Raw genomic sequence first — 21384 nt, forward strand, 5'->3', positions numbered from 1 at the left:
AACATTAAATAGCTTAAAGCATTTTTGTATGGGTTTAAGTTTTGTAAGTTAAAACGTAATTGTATACATAAATGTTAACTACACCACATATTATAATTAAATTTATATATATATATATATGTATATTTCTGTGGAAATTTTATGCATACGACATAAATATTTCTCAACGAACAAATCATAAAACAAACGAACAAAATAAAACACTTCTTATTTAAGCAATTATAATTTTATGAACGCAACTATGTATAAATAACAAACAATAAAGTAAATAAAATCCAAATCGTTAGTTTCCGTATTTATCAAACCTATTTAAACTCATATCACTCACCATAGTATGGTTAGTGCTCAAATAAAATTCAAATTTGAATTGGCGCTCATTGTCTTGGCCGTCGTTATGCAGCACTTTATCTATTTCAGCGGGTTGGCAGCACCGCGCGTTAGTGCTGCCCAGCGCACCCAATGAACATATGTTCGCTGTGCTCTCAGCGGCAAGAAGAAGCATCAAAACAAAGAAAATATTGAAAATAAGTATCAGTTTCACGCTAGCAAATAAACAAAATGTGATGAATGCGTAATTAACTAGAGCACAATTAACGCCACACAATGGACAAGTCCAGCGCTTACGAAAAATTCACTAGCCATGTGGACCAGCTGCGTAACACGGAATGCAGGTGAGCGTTTGTTTGTGTTTGTGTTGCCTGCCCCGACTTTTTCGCTGCGCTGGGGCTGCAACAGACCGGCAACAGTTTGTTATTGCGCAAAAGGCCAACGCAGGCTGAAAATTGTAATGCAATTATGCATTTGGTGCCTTGCATCGCTTTATTGATCAAACACCCAGAGTGCAGACGGCTTAGTAGCCTAACAACGGGCTGCTCGGCTCATTGCACATCCGGTGTGACGTCATCAAATGCCTATACACCCAGGTTGATTACAGTAGGCACTGCGAACATTGTTAGCCGATTGTCGACATTGGGATTAGAATGACAATGCCACTGCAAGCAATTAAGCTGGATATTCTAAATATTTACATAAAATTAAATATTAAAAAAAATAAAAAAAACTATTAAGCGGTCCATAAAAAAAATATTTCTTTTATTATTATTTATTTTTTTAATTTTATTTGACTTATTTCTTTATTTATTTTTATCTATCTCAAATAAAATTAATTGGTCGCATGTTGAGTAATTTTATAAATAACTTTATACCTGCGTTATTAATATTTGATTTATTTATTAATGAATAAATTTCAAAAAATCAAAGTGCATATTGAGCAAATAGTTACTGATATATTTCCCACTTTCTGAAGTATGAAAAGTTAATTTATGCTTAATGCTCAAAGTAGACACCTGTCCCGAAAAAGTCTTCCTTATCCCAGTTCGTTATGCCAACAATGCAAACTTATTACCCGCTTGATTAACTGGACTATATTCTTCTATCCTTGCAGCCAAAAGCAAAAGATTGCCTGCTTTCAGCAAATTGCTGAATGCATTATGTCAAAGGCTTTGGCCAGCCACATCAATTACGCCGCACACTGTGGCACGGCCACCAATGTGTTGTTGCTATTTTGTGAGGACTTCGACTCGGTGGTGCGCATGAGCGCCGAGGAGAATCTGAACAAAATCTTTCGCGCTCTGGAAAAGACGCGAGTCAGTCGCATACTGATGGATTTATATGGTGAGATCAAGCGGAATGGTAATCAGCGGTAAGTGAGCTCACATATACACCATAACCTTCATGGTTAATCAAGTCGCTATACGTTTTTCAGATCGCTACGCATTTGCCTAAATTTGTTTTCGTACTACGCGCCGCAAATCAAGGAGAAGCATATCAAATGGTACGCTGTGCGCCTGCTGCAGTGCATATCCGTCATGGCGCAGCGCAAGGAGACGCTGCTGCAGGAGACGCTCTCTGATTTTGTCAAGAACTTTGGACGCTACGTGCAGCAGGGCCTCAATGATAGCGAAACGTGCAAACTCTTTGAGGTAATGCAGCTGGAGATTTGTATTGATATAGAACTATAGTCTTGCTCTATTTAGCTGTTAATTATAAGCCGCTTATATTATCATTTTGTCAGTAAAAGTAGCTTGTATTAATAAGGTTTCGATTTATATCTATATATATCTATACATAGCTGGATGCTAAATTATACTGTCAAACTTAAGTTAAATGCCGTTCGGAGCTTGATTGTTTAAGTTGCGAAGCATCTGTGTAACAGAAGCTTCCGGAGGCCTGTCCAATTGGTTTAAACGTGACTGGCTGTATGTTGATTTGTTGATTCGCATCTCATTCTCTGAATTTCTTTGATTGCAGACATTCCTTGGCAACATCAGCTCGGATTGCGCAGTGAAGCGTCGTTGCTCGGCACAAAATTGCATCAGTTTGATTGAGCATGCGCGCAATAGAAGTCTCATGGCCAGGCATGGACTAAGCAAAGTGATTGGTAAGCCAACAAATGCCGGATATGAAATGTGCACGTGCACATCAATATAAATATATACTTATATATATATATATACCACGTCTATACCTAAATCATTACAATACTAAACTACCAAATGCATCAATTTTTAATGCAGCCGTCGACTGCGGCATTTATTTGTTTGAATTGCTTTTTATTTTGATTTTCATTTGATAGGTGTTTTTCTAAGCTCATCCGTGATATTCATTTTTTATTTTTTTTGGGTGTCTGCTTTTATTATTGCTTACCATTTGACGCGTTTAGCAAATGCTAACAGCAAAAAGTTGCATTAGTTTCATCAATAATGAAAACTGTGTTTAAAAAGCGTGTAAGGGCTTTAACGCACAAAATGCCAAGTGCCATATATAAAAAAAAGTAAAATAATAATACAAAAATAGCATCAAAAGCCATGCATGCATGCATATATGGAGGTGGAGGTGTATGCATGTGGAATATGTGTGTGTGTGTGAGTTTGTGTGAAATATTTTTTAATATTCTAAAAAGCCACAAATCCATTGAAAATACCATTGCAAAATATTCAACCCAGTGCATTGTGGACGATGCTTTCTTTTGGATTTGGGTTGGGTCGGCCAGGGCTTTAGGTGTGGGTGCTGCCATTGAGTACTATACAAACTAACTGTAAATGCAATCACAGTCAGTCATAGAATTTTCCATGGCGTTTATTTGCCTGTCTGCTGTATGAGAGCATGTGTGTATGTGTGTGTGTTGGTGTGTGCAACTGCCACTACTAAAACTAAAATGCCAGTTGATATAAATTATATTTCTATATTGTCGTTGCTTACCTTTTAGGGGCGCTGTCCAGCCAAGTATCCACAGTCCTGCCCAACTATATGTAATGCATATATATTGATATTTTTACGAATTTGCTGCGATTTCAGACAACGGAAACGAGGCAGTTTTTATTTAGCCATTTGCTGGCTGGCAACTGCAGCAATAACTGCACTAACAACAAAAATCATACAAAATGCATTGTAAAAAGTTCTAAAAAAAAAAAAAAAAAAAAAAAAAAAATTGAAAAAAGAAAGAGGCAAAAATCAGTTTGGCATTTTTGCAACACAAATCATTTTTTATTGAATTTTCATGAACACTTTATTGGCAAAAGGTAAATGGACAACAGATTTTAGATATGTGTACGATACTGTACGCTGTAATTTCAGGTGCTTGCATTTCTGCCGAAATTGTTGTAAAACTAGATTCAATTAAACCCACACAATTTGTTTGTGTTTAGCATTTATTTATGCATTTCAGTGACCCGAAAAAAGAACATAAATTTGAAATTTGTGTGCTTACGGTCGGAGGACACAAGTTATGCGTCTAAGGCCAACTGAATATGCAATGCCATCTATTTGGTTGCGTCCACATTGCGCTTTTCAGCTTTTTAGTTGTTTACCTTCAAATCAACTCCTTCAAATCCTGGCCTCTGTGGCTAAAGCTGCAGCTCTGGCTATGTCAACTGCAAGCCACTGCTCGGCAAGTGCATGCCACAATAGCTGGCGACAACAGCAACAACAGCAACAACAACAGGAACAGTAACAACAGCAACAATGAGAACATCAACAACAACTACTCAGTGCACAGTCTGCCGCCTCTTTTTATGGCAGCCATCAGTGAAGTACTTGCAACACTCTGACGTCCTGCGCCTCTCCCTCGACACTCTCCAGGCCACAGTCTTGTGTCTTGAGCTCTAGCATGCCCCAACAAACATTCAGTAAGAGTAAGGTCCTTAACGCTGTTGCTCCTGCTCTCACTCCCTATCTCTCCATCTCTCTTTCTCTCTCTGCTGCTGTTGCTGCTTTTCTGACTGCTGTTTGTCTGTCTGTTTGTTTGAGGCTGTAAGGCAGGCAAAATGAAATTTATGCACTTGGACACTTCCCTGTAATAATTCATGCGAAATTGAATCAGATATTCATTCCTGTGCAGCTTTAAAAGGATAATCAACTTTATAATCAGCCAGCAAACAAGGGCAGCATCAAATTTATGCAGACAGCAGTTGTCGCGCTGCCTCCTTGCAAAACAAAAATGACCGAATAAGTCGCAGTGAATAAGTTGACCAAGTTAACAAGTTACCCAATTACCAACAATTGCTTTTCTGACTACTCATAAATTCAAATGGAGTTTCAGAACTACAACATTTGTCTGACTTTGGTTTTTGTTTATGGCTATTTAGATAGATAGATTGAGTATCACACTTGACCTTCTCTCTCTCCATCTCCCTACTTGAAAGAGTATCCCTTAGTTGAACATCTCTTTGATGGAGTTTTTCCACCAGAACCAATGCAAATTTTGTTATTTTTTAATATGTATATACAATACATTAGGCCTACATAAATTAGTTGGATCATCCAAAAAACGTTTCTACTTAATTTCCATTTATTTCGATTCCTACAAAAATACTTCCAGACAAGGAAAAGCACATTTAACACTTTACAGTCCCCATTTATGCCCTGCTCTGTGGCGCTTTATATAATTCATGACATCCATTGTCGAAATTGTCGCACTGTTGGAAATGTGGCAGCTCTTAAATGAGTGGCATGTAGCCAGGGAGTTGAGGTACGCAGGCAAGTAGGCAAGTCGGCAGGCAGGCAAGCAGGCAAGCAGGCAGCTTTTTCAGAAGTGCCACTCAATCAAGTCAAGGATATTTCAGAAGTCAATTGATAAAAATGTGACACGAAGAACTTTGCCGTGCATTGGCGCATTTCATATTAATTTAAAAGATTAAACACCACGAGTTTTCTCAGCCATTAATTGAGTGCATTAAACGTGCCTCCAGCAGCTGAGCTCCGAGTCTTGGCATTCCCAAAGTTTTTTTTTGCGGCTTATGGGCGCAATTAATTGATACACATGGAGCGTAGGCAACAAGTTCCTGCTGCTAGCCGAAAGTCAATTGGTGAGGGTCATATAAAAGTTGCTCCGGCATGGCAAAAAGTGTTTTTCAATTTTGCGGCAAGCCCAAAGGAAAACGGCAAACTAATTGAGTAACAAAGTTGCAACATGGCATTTTGTGATTGGTGGCGTATACGTAATAAAAAGAGGAAGAGAGAAATAACTGAAGCAAACAAACACACAGCGCAGCCTATTTGCGCGTATGTGTGAGTGTGTGTGTGTATGTGTGTGTGTGTGTGTGTGCCGGCACAAAGTCTATAAATACAAGATGAAAACTTTTCAATGAGATAAATTTAATTGGTGGCAATTTGTTGCGCAGCATGTGAGGTGAAGAGAGCGAAAAAGTTGCCAAAGAAATATGAACTGCAATTGGCTAAAGCTCTGTGTGCGCTCATGTGTGCGTGTGTGTCTCGGTGTGTGTGCTGCAAAGTTTCAGTTTGCGTTTTTAATTTGTGGCAACATCAGCCATAAGTTGTGCGCGCCAACAAAAGACATTAACTAAAAGTTGTCTATAGAGAGAAAGAGAGAGAGTATCCTGATCAAATGAACTAAGCACCTGCTCTCCTTTTCTTTTCCTTTACAGAAATGCTGCTAATGGATCAACAGACGAGTTGCGTGCTGGGCGCCTTGGGTTTCCTGCGTCTGCTGTTGCCGCAGCTGATACGCGGCTACGCTGCTGATTGCCCGGACGATGGCGACTCCTTGGCCGCTGCTGGACCGCAGCAGCAGCGGCAACAGCAACAACACGCTGCCGCGTCCGATTGCCGGCAAATTATTGAAATTTATGATTATTGTTTGCACCTGCTGAGCACGCAGCACACAACGAATCACGCCATCATAAATGCCGCACTCGAGGTCATCAATGGCATACTTCAGGCACTGCACGATGCTCCAGGAGCTGCTGTACAGGCGGCGGGGCCAGCTGGTGCCGGTGCCGGTGGACTGCCGCAAAGTTTGCGCCAACTGCTGTGCAATCAACGACTGGAGCACAATGAGTATTTGCGGCGAAGGAAATCATTAAAAAATCAAATATTCCAATTGAGAAATTACGAAGTGGGCACAAGCCAATGGGAGGAGTTGCCTGGCGGGGCAATGCCAATGCAAATGCAAATGGCAAAGAATTCAAATGCCAAACTGGAGCAGCAAAAGTGTCAACAGCAACAACAACAACATCAACTGCAGATTGGCATGAGCTCGCTGCAAGTCGTGGGAATTAATGCCATGGCTGATGATGCTGACACCGAGAAAGATGCTGCTGCGAGTTCCGCTGCTGATGAAGGTAAAGTAAATAAAGCTGAGTCTAGATGAGCGTGTGTCTGGCTGTCTGTGTGTTTGTGTGTGTGTGTGTGTGTGTGTGTGTGTGTGTGCAGTCATGTACTACTGTCACATGCTGACAGAGTGACATCTGGACGGAGCGACTGACAGACTGAGAGACAGTTAGACAAGCAAACAGATAGACCGCACCGAAATCAAGAAAATTGAGCAATGCCACTGTCACAGTCACCGCCCACATATACACACACACACATACAGCCACGCCCACACAATGCACATATGAAAATTATTGGTGCATGCTTTTAGGCGGCGGTGCATGCAAAATGAGGTCAAAACGAAATTTGCATACACCGCCAGTAACAAGAACAGCAACAACAACAACGAGTTACTACACGAATTGTAAAGCTGAAGCTCTAAACCCAATGCGCATTCGCTTCTCTCTCTCCCAACAGCAAAGAAAGCATCGCGACAACACATTAGAAATGCAGCACGAAGCATAAGCGAATGCGTGGCGAGCAGCGCATCAGATGAGGACGAACAACAGCCAGCTGGAGATAATGATGATGTTAACGCTAATGCTAATGCTGGTACTGCTGCTGCTGCTGATGATGATGATGATGATATGGAGCTGCTGAGTGCCGCTGCGGACGATGACTACGAGGGCTTCACAACGCTGTCACAACTAAATGAAACACAACCAACTGTGTCAGATGCATTGAAAATGCCAAATATTGCAGCTGCTGATGCAGCAGGAGCAGCAGGAGATGTGCATGTTGCATCCATGGCTAAACCTCAGGCCGTGCAGCATCAGTCATCGATGCAGAATTTACTTGCCAGCGATGACAGATCCCAGCATTTGAGTGACATCGACAATGAATCCTTCAACAGCATCGATTTCGATGCGGAAATAACAATTGCTGGCATCAGAGAGCAACAGACAGATGCAACAGCAACAACAACAACAATATCAACTGCTGCAACAACAGGAGCGAACGAGTCAGTGGAGTCAATGCCAGATGCAACAACAATTGGCACATTCTTCAACAATTTGCTGTCCCATTCAAATGCAGGTGAGTCGCTCATGCAAATCCATAACTATATTGTGCTCTGATACCACTTAAATTAATGAATTGAGCGAGGGGTATATTGAGTACATTTAGATACTCTTAGAGACATGAGAAGTTTATCAGATATTATAATCTGAAAATGAATATATAAAATAATAACAAATATTTCATTAATAGAATATATTGCAAATATCAAATCAAGGATATTTTTACGTAATATCTCAACGCGGTGTTTAATAGATCTGCTCTGCCAGACAAATATTTCATTATGGTACTTGAAATTATAGCTGACGGGTGCTTGGAAAATAGTTTTCATTTCATGTTATTGGATTTCGCGGTCTGTCGTTTTTTGTTTTCCATTTCACCACATTTATTTACAATATTTGTGCATGGCAATCAAATTATTTGCATAATTGTTGTAGAGAATGGGCACAATGAGAATAGGAGAGAAAGAGATACAGTAGAAGAGAGACGTAGCGAGAGGGAGGGATAGATATTGAGGCCCTGGGAGCCAGACAACACGTTGGCAACGAAATTTGCATGCTGCCTTTTGCCAATTGCACTTGCAATTTAATGAAGCGTAATTGTTGTTGTTCACTATGCTGCATGGTCTCTGTGGAATCAACAGCAACAACAAGCGCACTACCAAAACAAACAATAGCAGGGAGCACAACTAAATTAAATTAGGCAATGCTCGAACGAATCATGGCAGCGCAGGGCTTGCATAGACCAGGACACTAGGCAGAGAGGGCTAGAGTGGCTATGATGGGCGGCCATGAGTAGGCGAGGCGAGGCGAGGCGAGGCGAGGCGAGGCGAGGCGAGGCGAGGCGAGGCGAGGCGGGGCACGGCAGAGCAAAGGCAAGGCACAAGCTGCATGCATCATTTGTCGCTTCAGTGGCTGTGCGTCGCCTTCCACTTTTTGTTGCTTTTGAGTCTCGTCTGTTGACATGACAACAACAAGAGCAGCAGTAGCAACAACAACAACAACAACAAACCGAGCATCAACAGCAAAGTCAATAGCATTAGCAAACCATATTTGCCATTTGAAAATTGAATTCATTTTGATTGAGAAAAACGTCGACGTTGTTCAAACTTACTAACATTCAATAAATGCATTCAGCTATCCGCTAATGTACATTTACTAGAGTGCGTGCGTGTGCGTGCGTGTGTGCATATGTGTGTGCTTTAAGGTAGAACGCCAAAGATATTGCCATGAGCCCAAAAAATGTGTAACATGAGAATGGAATAAAAAGAGAGCAATTGCAAACAAGCATGTCCTGCCTTATGTGTGTGTGTGTGGGAGTATGTGTGAGTGTGAGTTAATAAGCAGTGAAAATGCTGCTCACGCAGCCGGAAGCAGTAATTAAGTGAATGAGTTGTGTGGGCGTGCGAAAGAGTCAGCCATACATTATGTACGACGTGCAAAAGAGAGAGCGCATTATCTGGGCTAAAAAAAAGAAAGAAGAAAAAAAAAGGACGAAATGCAAAAAGAAAGCTTAAGCAACTACTTGACGTAAATGTTGGGCTTAAATTCGTCGTCTCATCCACGAACTGAATGTCTCTCTATCTGTCAGTCTGTATGTCTGCCGGTCTGTCTGTCTGTCTGTTAGTCCGTGTGTGGGCTGCGGATTAAGCTTGAAACATGGCAACGCATTTACCGCGAACAATCCCATGCGACGGCCAGGCTCAACCTTCTGCCACACCCTGCATCCAAATCCCTGCCTCCTGCCCCGCATGCTTCTTTTGGATGCGCGAATGCTGCTGCCACTTGGCCAAAGCATCACACTGCAAGTTGGCAACAAAGTGGTTAAGACAAATGGGTTACGTGATAAAATGCGGTTACTCAAATTGCATGTATGCAAGCTTACATCTTCTGGGTGTGTGTGTGTGTGTGTGTGAGTGAGCGTGTGTGTGTTTGTTTATTTGTGGGTGTTTTAGTTTATTTAGCATTGCCAGCCAGCCAGCCAACCAAGCAGCCAGCCAGGATAGTCAGCTAGGCCATAGGATCTGACGTTCATTTAGCTGCTTTTGCAACCGATGTTGTTATTGTTGTTAAGCTCACTGCTGTTGCCTTTTTGTTGTGCACTTATGCGATATCAGCCTTTTTACGCTGCTCGCCCGCCGACCCGCCCGCCCTTAGCTGGCGCTCATGCTGCTAGTTATTGTTGTTGACTTTTTCTAGATATACATATTTATGTATATAAATATATGTATATATATATGTGTATATACGTATACATATGTGTATCAGCAGCCGCCAATCTTCATCCGCAGCCAAAGAGCGTCACCAAATCCTGCAATTTGTATGCTCTTACAGTAAGTTGGTTTATATGAATATAAAATTTAATTTGCGCAAAACTTTTAAATTACAAAAAATGTATTTATTTTTATTATATATTATATATATAATATATATATATATAATGTAAAATATTATTTATGCTTAAGAGTGTGGTCTCAGTTCCTCTTTGAAGTCTTAGTTGAGAAACAAAAAAGCTCTTAACTTTTTATTGATGCTAGAATTTTGAAATATTTTATTTACATTTTTAGCACATTTTCTTCTTTTATTTAAACAAATATTATTTTTATTTTTTTTTGTCTTTTACACAAGAGCATTCAAGTTTCATTGTATTTCGCGTTTCTCCCCTCTACTTTCATAAACAATTTATGTATTTTTTGTTGTTGTGTTGTTGCTGTTGTTGTTTTTAGTTAGTTTGCATATGCTGTTGTGGGTAGTAGGCGAGCCTTTTGGCTGGTTATGTGTCACCCATAAAGCGGCAGCCCGCATTTCCCCCACATTTCTGCAAACAGCTCCACTTCTTGTTCTTGCTCGTTTTCCGTTCGTGACTGCCGCGTTTCCTACGCGGCTTTCGCTATCCTTTGGCATTTTTTCTTCATCCTGCCTGGGTTTCCCCCCTTTAGTTTTTTGCTGGAGCATGCATACTCATATGAACGAACGCCCGCTACTTTTATTTGCCATTTCGCTGTTGTTGTTCTTAGTTTTAACGTGATTTTAAATAACAAAACTGCGAAAAAAGTTGCTAGGGCTGCCGCTGTTTTATAACGGTTTCAATTTGTGGCACTCAACTTTCTGGCGAGTGAAGAAGATGCAGCACTGACGCAACTTACGGCTTAAGTAAAACTATTAAAGCATAAACTGCACCGAGCAATCCAACTGAATTACATATACATGCATTCCTCTACTTGGGGGCATCTCATAAAAAGTGATGGCAACTCAGCGTACAGAGTGCTGCAAGTGGCTCGAATTTGGTTAGGTTTACGATTCCACTGATTGAACGTAAAAATTTCAATGATATCTCTGATTTAGCTTTCGTTTAACTGCGCATTAGCTTAGCCTCGATTTTTGTTGCTGTTTTTTTTTTTTTTTCTAACTCTAAGCTCAAATTCCTAGACATCTAAATAAAACTCCTTTTTTGAATTTATACAGACATTAACTTTTAATGTTTAGCATCCACTTTAGTTTATAGCTTGTTCTTCTCTAGAGCTCAAAACTGATTTAAGCTTTAAGTGATATTAATGAGAAATCTGATAGTAAAAGAAATGATAATGAAAATGTATATAATCTTTTACTGTTGAGCTCTAAATACTAAGACTTCATTCTATCCTATTAATATTATTATTATATTATACATATATCTAAATCCGTTTGCTATAATCATCAGTCATTTCCTTGTTCATAATAAACTTCATATTAGTTGCAGCTACATCTTCAACGGATGTTTGCTTTTGTGTTTTTCTCTTTTTCTATTTGGATGTGTTGTTCTAATTTTAACGGCGCTTGCATGCGGTTGTAACATCCATTAGACGATGCAACAACAATAAAAATGGCTACAGGAATTCCAGCTAGCAGATACAGCAGCTAAATAAAAACAATTTTTTAAGCCAACTTAAGTGCGGTTGCGGTCAATGTTGGCAGCACTTGGTCGATCTCTACCTCTACCTCGCTCTCGCTCTCGCTCTCTCTCACTTTCTTAATATATATTCTCTCCCACTTTTCTTTCACTTAACGTATATATACTATAAAATTTGAGTTTTCAATTAATTTCCAATAGCTGCAGCTATGGGTAGGAATGTATAGAGAGGGAGGAGCAAAGAGAGGGAGAGGGAGAAAAAAAGATACTAAGTATGCTCTTACTGGGCATGAACGACTAGTTGATGCGCAGTGAAACGAACTCTATATATTAAGATTTTCTATACTAATAGTATGATAGAGATAATCCCATAAGCAACAGGATATATTTTGCCTTGTTGAATTAGATTAGAAAAGAACGGATTGGTTAAGCATTTATTAGATTAGACGTAAAGGGTATTAGCATCGACTAAAGTGAATAGTTTTGCAGCTTTTAGACTGACCAAGTTAGGTGGTTGGGCGGTTGGAGGTTTCCGTTTTTATTGCCGTCTCGTGTTTAGAAAGTTTGCAAACATTTTCCGTTTTGTTGCATTCTTAAAAGCCCCAATAGCCAAGACGGCCGCGACAGACAAATGTGCCTGGTAATTGGCTACAAGTTCTGAGTACGAGCGAGTGGAGCTCAAGTTGAAGTTGAACCTGATGCTGATGCTATGGCTAAAGCGGAGGATGAGGCTGGGGCTGAGGCTGGGGCTGAGGCTGGGGTAGAGGTAGGCGACAGTGTGGCCAACCACAATTAGCCTGAGCCAACGTCGGGCCTGGCATTAGTGTCAGGGCAAGTTATCTGGCAAAAGTTTGGACTGCTCAACTGAGTTGGTTTTTTGTCTTGCAGCGTCGGAGTCGGTCAGTAAGCTCTTTCGTCAATCAAACGGCTCCAAATCCACGCCGCCCAAGCTGACGCCAACCACTGATAAATCGGATGCTGCATCGACGGCTTCGCTAACGCTCTCGTTGAGCTCGTTAGCCAGCAGCAGTGCGGCCGGGCCGCAGGAGCGTCAACCCTCAATAACAGAGACGCCCACGCCGGTGGAGGAGACTACAGGCTCGGGCAGTGGGTCGTATACGGCATCCACGGCGCTGCTTATGGATGCACCAGCTACTGGAGCAGCGGCAGCGGCAGCTGACGAAGACTCTGAAGTGGAACCGCAGCTACGTCGGACACCCAACGGTAAGCCATCTGCTGTCCATGTGCAGCAGACTAATTAGATTCTTTATTCCGGCAGCTAATCCCTTTCTGGCGGAGAGCTCACCGCTGAAGCAAACGGTATCGGGTCATGCTCTAATCAGCGTGAGAATTGGCAGCATTCTGGAGCAATCCCTGGTTTACTACACAGCCCGCCTGCTTGCTGCACGTTTCCTGCTAAGCGGCCAGGCCTCAGGTCTGCAGCCGGACACAGTAAGCCGTGTGTCCATCAAGAGTCTATCGCTGGCAGTGATTGCGCAATGTGTGCGACTGGCGCCACGCGTCCTCCAGTTGTCGCTGGAGATCAGCGAGCAGGAGCTGCAGCTGCTCGCCCAAATTAGCGCTAATAGCACTCAGGTTTCCAGTCCGCAGAGCAGCAACGAGTCACAGCGCAGCACGGAGCCGTGCCAATCAATGACGGAATCACTGCTGGAGCCAGTCGGGGACATTGAAGAGAATCTGCTACTGCTGGAAATCAAGGATGACCATTTTGGCCCCAGCACCTGCCCTGCGTATCTGCAGCAGTCGCCGACCCTGAGTCGTAGCGCTGATGCCACGCTGTTGCAGTCGCAGTTGGAGAAGAGGCGCCAGTCGAATTCGCAGCAGCTGAATGCGCCCGAGAGTCATCTCTCCAGATCAGAGATCATTGGCACTTCGTATCGCATCACAGTTGCGGCAGAGGATGCGCCGCCCTTGGCCCTGCCGCCGGTGCCGCCCAAGCGCACCAAATCCATGCGCAGCCGCGCCAGCTACACAGCCACAGCCACGCCTACACGTACGACCACGCCCACAACTAGCGCCGGTGGTCAAGCGCTGGCCGATGTGCTGCTCTTCCATGGACATTCTGATCCCATGTTGCGTGGCGGCGTACAGCAAATAGTGGGCAGCTTTGTGCAGGCGAGCGGAGCCGGGCGCTGCTTGCAGCTGCAGCCTGGACTGGGTCTGGCGCATTTGCTCGCCATTTTGCTGAAGGTAAGCGGGAACTCCAGGCATGTTGACAACAATGGTGTTGCATCGCTGCCGGCGCGTTCTTTGATAGCTGGGTGATTGTATGTGTGTGAGTGTGTGTGTGGGCTTTCCTGCTGGTTGGTGTGAGTGGCTTATCTGGCGTGACTTAATGTGGCAAACGATGCTCCACATGCAGTTATCTATTCATATATGCTTGTATCTCTGCCCATGCAACTTACAGCTGCCCCGGCTTATGCATAACGCATACGCCGCGTTGTTGGTCCTAGCGCTGGCTTTTCGCCCACTCTCTCACTCTGCCTTGCTCGCTTTTCCACATTCTATAAATATGCACCTCCACCTTTTCGCTGCACGTGCTTTTTTTTCTCTCACCGTTAAACCAACAAGCTAACATATTTTAACACATGCAGGCGAGCACACAAACACACACACACACACACACATGCATGCACACATAAAAAGACACAGACACCTGTCCATATCAATGGCTGTTGGTGTATGCTTTTGAATATTTTGCAGTGCCCTGCAGTACGGTGCAGTAGCTGCTGCAGTTGCAGCTAAGCCGGCGGCATTTTGTGCCGGGCTGTTTTTCATTTCGAAATAAGAAAGAAAATTCTTATCGCTTTAGCAATGTGCAAGTGCACATGCCCCTAAGGCTAACAGCGCATCCGTTGCCAAAGCCCGACACACATACATACATATACACACTGGCATACACGCAGGCAAATGGAGAATGTGCGCATAACTTGCACATTGATTTCTCTCTTGAGAATTGTTAGGTACACATACTACTATGGTCTGTAGCCAGTCCAGGGCAGGGCAGGGCAGGGCAGGGCAGGACAGGGCAGTGCAGGACAGGATTGACTTGTGCTATTCTGGGGGGACGTTCGCTCTTCTTATTGAATTCAATAATTTAGTGGCCAGCCGAAAATTTAAATTGCAGTCGGCGCGCCCAAAAGCGCAATTTGATTATGCAATGTTGTTATGCAACGAGTTGCAAAGCGGCGCGAACGTGCCAGCTGAAAATCACATTAGATGCCTCTCGCTCAAAATTCTAATGCCAGCAAATCCGTCTCAATGGCACTAGCCAAACACACACACACGCTCATATACAGATAGATGTGTATAAATATATATAGTATGCAGAGTGAGATCTTCCCTAGAGCAGGGCAACTATGATAACAATAGCCCTTTGGCTAGGAAGAGCTTGTTAAGATTCGTTAAAAATGCACACACTCAGTAGACACACACACACACATACAATCACAAACACACTCACACATGTGCTTGGGCAAAACTTTTTGCTTGTGCAAACAATAAAACACAAATTCGCTTAGCAGCGCAAGCTGAGAGCTGGAGCCGGAGCCAAACGTCTGAGCTCAGCTCGGTCTGTTCTTGAGGCCATCTATGTAGAAATTCGGCCAAAAAAAGAAGAGCAAGACGAAAAAAGCGAAGAAAATAAACTGAAAACTTTTTTCTGCTTTTGCACATTTGCAGGGCTTTGAGGACGAGATACACACAGTGGTCATACAAGCGTTGAATGCATTCGATAAGATATTTCCGCATGTGGTGTCCAAATATTTGACAGGGCCGCCATGTCATTATCATGCTCATCAGAAGCGACAGCAGTTGCAGCAGCCAAGTGGACAACAAAAGGGTCCCGGCCAGGCCCAAACATTTGGCCAACAAAGTTTTCCAAAGAATCTGGATAATGCCTTAAGCAGTCAGCAGCAGCAGCACCAGCACCATAACCGGCAGGAGCAGGAGCAGGAGCAGCAACAATGGCACTCTAACGATGACAACTCGAGGGCAGATGAGACCAGGATGTGTGCCAGGTCGTCAGCCACTGATAATGATGAGCTGCTAGCTGCTCTTTTGAATGATTTTCAATTGCAATCGAAACGCTTGCAGCAGCAGCAGCAGCAAAACTCCAGCAACAACAACAGCAGCATTGCCCAATATAATGAGCCTGGCCCCTGCTGTGTGTTTGCCATTTCACCGAAATTGCTCTTGAACAAACTTCGATTGTGTCGTCACAATAAATACTGGTTGGTCCAGAATAAATATGCCGAAGTTATTTCCAATTTAAATTACGTACTGCTACGCTCCTACTACGCAAATTTCGATTGTGCCTTTGACAACAACAACAACAACAACGGCAATGATATGGAATTTGAGTCGAAAAATCATTGTGCAGCCTCCTCCGTTGGCTGTAACTGGAAAATGGCTGCTAGCGGCAAGGACATTGTCTGTACTTATGAGGTAAGCAGCTAAATCGCCTTATTGCTACCAAAACAACAGCAATAAACGAAAAATAAAAACTGAGTCTCAAGTATATCTCTTTGGTCTGGCCAGCAGCTGTTTGGCTTGTTTATTGTGTAGATTATTATTTTTTATTTTATATATGTACTTTTTTTTTTTTTTTTGGTTCCGCACTCCTGGCAAATGCCTTCAAAAGCAATTGAAGTGAGCCCAAACGCCCGCAGTTCCCTGCGCCCCAGCCAGGCGTGGGCAACATCCTCTTATTGAACTTTTGTGCATTGAAGTGTGGCTCTTTGTGCATCTCTGCAGACTGCCCCCAATACGATCCGATCCGGCTGACAGTTTGTTTTGCTTTTAGACTATCTCACAGCGTATTTATATACACATAACATAAATGCATGCACACATGCACATACATACAAGTATACAAATACATATACTCCGTATTTGTTGATTTATTATTTTGAGAAAGCCAAGCAATTTGCTAAATGGTAAAAAGGGACGTATTCCGTACGTGTACACAGACTGAAGACTTAGCAAACAATTGTGCGCCATGCGGCGGTGCGTGGGGGCACATACATGCATACATACACATATGTATGCCTGTATGAACGTGTGTGTGTTGCCACATGCAGCGATAAAAGAGGAAATGACACTTCGCCGGGGGAACGAAAAGCCTTTGATTGAATATCTCAGCGCCAAGCGAAATGTTTCACAAGGAATTAAAATAAATGAAATTGAAACTTAATAGCATTCAATACTGAATAGATAGTAGGTATAATTTAATAACCAATGCAATGATTTTAATTGCTAACAACAATTTAGTCAGAAAAGCAATTTATAAACTGCTAAAGCACAGTTCATTTACAGTTGGGCATCGAGGCCTGCTGACGTTCAAAAATAGTAATATAAAATCGGATAAATTAAATATTCCAGTGCAATATAAACGTTGTCATTTGCATATGCATTTCATGTTCAAAATGATAAACATAAATTTGCAGCAAATACTGCTAAGTTCTTAGGTTACATATGATATTACACAGATTAGTGTAGGGCCAAGTTTTTGGGAACATTTTCGACTACATTTTCCATCATGAAGCTTTTTTTTTTTGTTTTTGTTTTTTTTTTTTTTTGGCGGAGGCAAACAGATCTGCTGGTAGTGGCTGGCCGTATGAAAAGTTGAAAGTTGTAAGAGTTGTTGCCCGGATGCAACCACAAAATTCAACAGCAGCAGGTGGAAAACGTGTGAGTGGGTGTGAGTGTGGGTGTTGTTGTAACGGGAAACGGCAATATGAAAACTTGGCTCTGGTTTTTGATTTACAAGCTGCAGTCAACTAACTTGGAAACGCTTTTCGATCCCTACAGGCTCAATTCCTGGACGAACTTATGCAGCTGCTGGGCGACGATGATGCCCGTGTAAGGGATCAGGCCGCCCACAGTCTGTGCCGCTTTATAATGCAAACAGCGCGCCAACAGGAGCTAACAACAGCAGCAACAGCAGCAGCAGCAGTAGCAACATCAATACGAATTGAGGAAGGCAACATGAATGCTGAAACTCAACAAACTAATTTCAATTTGCTTTGGGATTTTTTCGACTATCGCATATTTGGCAGCATGTCCGTGACGTTGCGTAATTTATTCCGGGCTAGCTCAGCGATTGCCTCGCCAATGGCAGTCCTGGATGCCGGAGAGCACGGTCACGGGCCGTATGCTGCCACCGCAGAAGCTGTTGTTGGTGTTGGCGGCGGTGGCAGTGGCGGTGGTGGCGGCACAGCGATTGGTTTGGGCGGTTCTGCCGGTGGTGCAGCCGCTGCGGCGTCGGCCTACTTTGATGGCAGTTACGGTGACGGCCATGTTTTTGCCTTTGGATTTCAACGTCAAATTGCGCAAGAGGAAAAAGTTTTGGCCAAAGTTTTGTATCGCATGACAAATAAATTGATGACGCTCAATGATAAAAATTTGCAGGTAAATATTTGTGTGAGCTCGACGACTGCCAGCCAACCCGATTGAAATCCCACAACATTTCTGCTCTCAATCCATTCGACAGTTTGGCATAATTAACGCGCTGCGGCTGCTGCTAAAGCACTTCAATTTTGTGGACTATCAACAGGCCTGGACAGAATTTAATTTTATTGAAATCTGCATGAGTTACGCGTATTACAACAGTGCAACAGCTGGTGACTTAAATTGCCAGAACGATTTGATTGATGTGATGGCCAAATTAATAGCAGGTAAGTGCCACACCTACACAGCCACAGCCATAGCCTTAAATTTCAAAATGTCTTCAAATACAATATTTTATTTTGTATCTTCAATGAACTCACCCTCAAGTAAAGTCCAACTAAAATACATATATTACAGACTGCCCAAACAGAAAAATATATACATGAAGAAATTTAATCTCATTGCCAAATAGATATGTACATACAAATGTTCATATAAACACACATATATAAAATAACAGATATATTAATATATATGTACATACATTTTACTTCAATACATAGATAGACAAATAAAAATAATATATATAAATAGATAAACAGGGATGTATATAAAATGTTTATATACATCTTCATAGATATTTTTAGTAAATTTTGAAATGTCGCATCAACATTTGAGTCATTAAATTTTTAAGCATTTAAAACATGCAATAATAGAGCTTTGTAATTTTAATCTTTACTTATTTATTCACATCCGTTCATTAAACAGTTTGGACCACTTCGAACCACTAAATAGTGAAAATAATAATAATAATAAAATAAATGCATTGAAAATTTGTTTTTAATTGTATTGCATTGCACCAAATGCCAAAGAAATAATCATATAAATCATTTTAATTAATTGTTTGTCATTAAATGAATTTACATAAATATTTTTATGCTATCCGTGGTACTTGGCAGTGCTATATTCCAATGCTCATATATACATATATATGTTTTTTAATTCTTCTGATTTTTTTTTACGTCATTTTAATTGTAATTTTAATGAAGCAAACGCGCAAATTAGCATAAATATTTTTAATTTTCTATAGGCATAATAATTCAATTTGTGTACAATTTATTTATTTTTTCCCCTCTTTAAAAATGTCCAAAGTCATAAAAAAAGAATTGTTATTGTTAACATGGCTAGACTAGGCTATAGACTAATATCAGAGATGAGAGACATTCCTGTACTCTTCTACATGGAATTTGATAGTTTAAATAACTTTATATATTTGTAAACGTATGGGATTGTTTAATCACATAATCAAATAATCATATGTAGGAACTCTGATTATTCCACTAAAATATATCGTATCGAACTGCAATTACCCGTAATTATGTGCACTTTGAGCTAGATTAATAGTTTTTTGTGTCACTATTTAACATATTGATTCATTAGTCGATCAATTTTATATGCGAATTGGCAAACCGAGCCCTCAAAGCCCTTAATAGTTTCACATTTAAATATTTGACATCAGCTTGGTAGCGTGTAATTAAATAATTTTCAACAGAGCCATTAGTGGAATGCTCTCGCTCCACAGCTTCCAGCCAAATGTGCCAACAACAATTAAAAGCGGAAACAACAACAATAACAACAATGACAACCGATACGATTTGCAAGCTAATAAACATTTTAATTCAATTTACCAAATTGCATAAACCAGAAAACCAAACTTCAACTTAATTTCATTAATGGCTTTTTATATAGCGCCCACGCATAGCCACGCCCGTTGTCAAACTGTTTTCCCTGTCAGCGGCAAGTTTCGAGTTTCCATAATGATTTTTATTTATTTATTTTTTTTATTTTTTTTTTTTTAATCCTGAATCCATTGGAAATACGAAATCAAGGTATAATGGTTCTGTTAAATGTTTTGTAACAAGCAGTAGTAGAAGGCGTGGCAATCCGATTTAGCGCTTTTCGTTTTCTCTTTTATTTGTATGTGTGAAAGCGTCAATCTTAGAACTTATAAGAGCTAGAGCAACTGAAAATTTGTTGTAGGTCTGTGTATAGCACCCGCAGATCGAGTTTGTTTCAAAAAATCTATAACTACTCCTGTTTTAGTGTTTTCAATTAAAAATCCTATCAAATATCTATTTTCTTTATGCGGAAGTGAGGAAATTAATAAATACCAGTTTGTGGAAATGTTCAGGGTATCTCATAGTCGAGCAGTTTCGACTAGAGTATTCTTATTTCTATTTTGTTGTTGTTTATTTTATTTTACTTTACTTTTACTTTACTTTTTAAAAAAAAAAGTTTTTTTATTTGGCCATTTGTCAGCCGCGTATTTGCAATGCGCTAATGTAATCCACCATAATCAAAAAGTAATTAAATTATTAATAAACCATTAAATGTAAAATAGTTTTCGTTCCACTCGCACCATGTAGCGAGTGCCCTATGCTTAGCTGCCCCTTTCGTGCGTTTCGTGCTCACCGCAGCCAATGCAATTTGCATTTGTGCATTTTTGCATAAGCAAATAATTTAATTTTTAAGCCGTGAGCGCTTTCGCACCTCCAACTATAGTCCAGCCGTGTAATATATAAATATTTATACATGCACATACGCTTGGGTGTGCGTGTGTGCGTGTGTGCAGGCTTTATCTGAGCATCAATTTCAAAACAAAATCGCCAAATGCCTCACGGATTTTTGGTGAGTGTTTTGTGATAAGTTTTGACAGTATGCAAATCATATTGTTGACATGTGAGCGACAGCGAAAAGTTCTCAAAATGGAGAATGCACGACGATAACATACCCTAAGGAGTTGTTTATCTGTAAAGTAAATATATAAGAATTATATTTAAAATTTACTTAATGAGACTGATCTGTGCTGCTTAGAATTAAAGCGTTTTATTTATGGATGTAATATAGTAATATAATACTCTATTACGATACCTTTAAATATGTTTACTATAATTAGGCCTTACAAAATTTGTATTTTCTCTTGACTATTTAGGATTGGCTTGAATCATACTGAAAGCCCAAATTGCTATCTATTTGATGTACATAGAGCTTCCCAAACACGCTTTAAGAGCTAAAATTCGTTTGTTCGACAGCTCTTCAAATTGTAACTGAAGCATATGTATTAAAGCTGAACAACTTAAAGAGCCGACAGCCAATAGCTGATATCTTCCCCGCGCAGTTCACACAGTCATTTTATTTATGCGCAAATTGTAATGCGACGCATTATGAGTGGAATTAATGCAGTCGTTTTCAGTGCGGCGCGAGCTCATTTGTGAAATGTTCAATTAAAATGAGAATATGCTGGATTGGTTGTCTATAAATGCCGGACTGATAGCCCAAGTGTATATCAAATTGACAGCAACTGACGGCATGCGCCCGGCCGTTGCCTGACTCCGT

At 41.1% G+C, this 21384-nt stretch overlaps 1 protein-coding gene across 2 annotated transcripts in view; it reads left to right on the forward strand.

Moving 5' to 3' along the window:
* Positions 1-449: 449 nt before the first annotated feature.
* Positions 450-21384, forward strand: part of htt (huntingtin) — a 45590-nt gene continuing 24655 nt past the window's right edge. The window contains exons 1-11 of one of the 2 annotated variants that reach the window (XM_089462767.1): positions 450-671; positions 1445-1702; positions 1766-1982; positions 2311-2440; positions 5946-6641; positions 7090-7707; positions 12466-12801; positions 12857-13788; positions 15280-16044; positions 17410-18009; positions 18092-18275. In XM_089462767.1, coding sequence (XP_089318893.1) covers positions 604-671; positions 1445-1702; positions 1766-1982; positions 2311-2440; positions 5946-6641; positions 7090-7707; positions 12466-12801; positions 12857-13788; positions 15280-16044; positions 17410-18009; positions 18092-18275 — 4804 coding nt within the window. In that variant the 5' untranslated portion in view covers positions 450-603. The remainder of the gene's footprint in view (positions 672-1444; positions 1703-1765; positions 1983-2310; positions 2441-5945; positions 6642-7089; positions 7708-12465; positions 12802-12856; positions 13789-15279; positions 16045-17409; positions 18010-18091; positions 18276-21384) is intronic. The other variant, XM_018009838.2, reaches the window with a different exon arrangement.

Source organism: Drosophila arizonae, chromosome 2, assembly GCF_054131065.1.
Source record: "Drosophila arizonae isolate 15081-1271.41 chromosome 2, UAZ_ARI_1.0, whole genome shotgun sequence".
Lineage (NCBI taxonomy): Eukaryota > Metazoa > Arthropoda > Insecta > Diptera > Drosophilidae > Drosophila > Drosophila arizonae.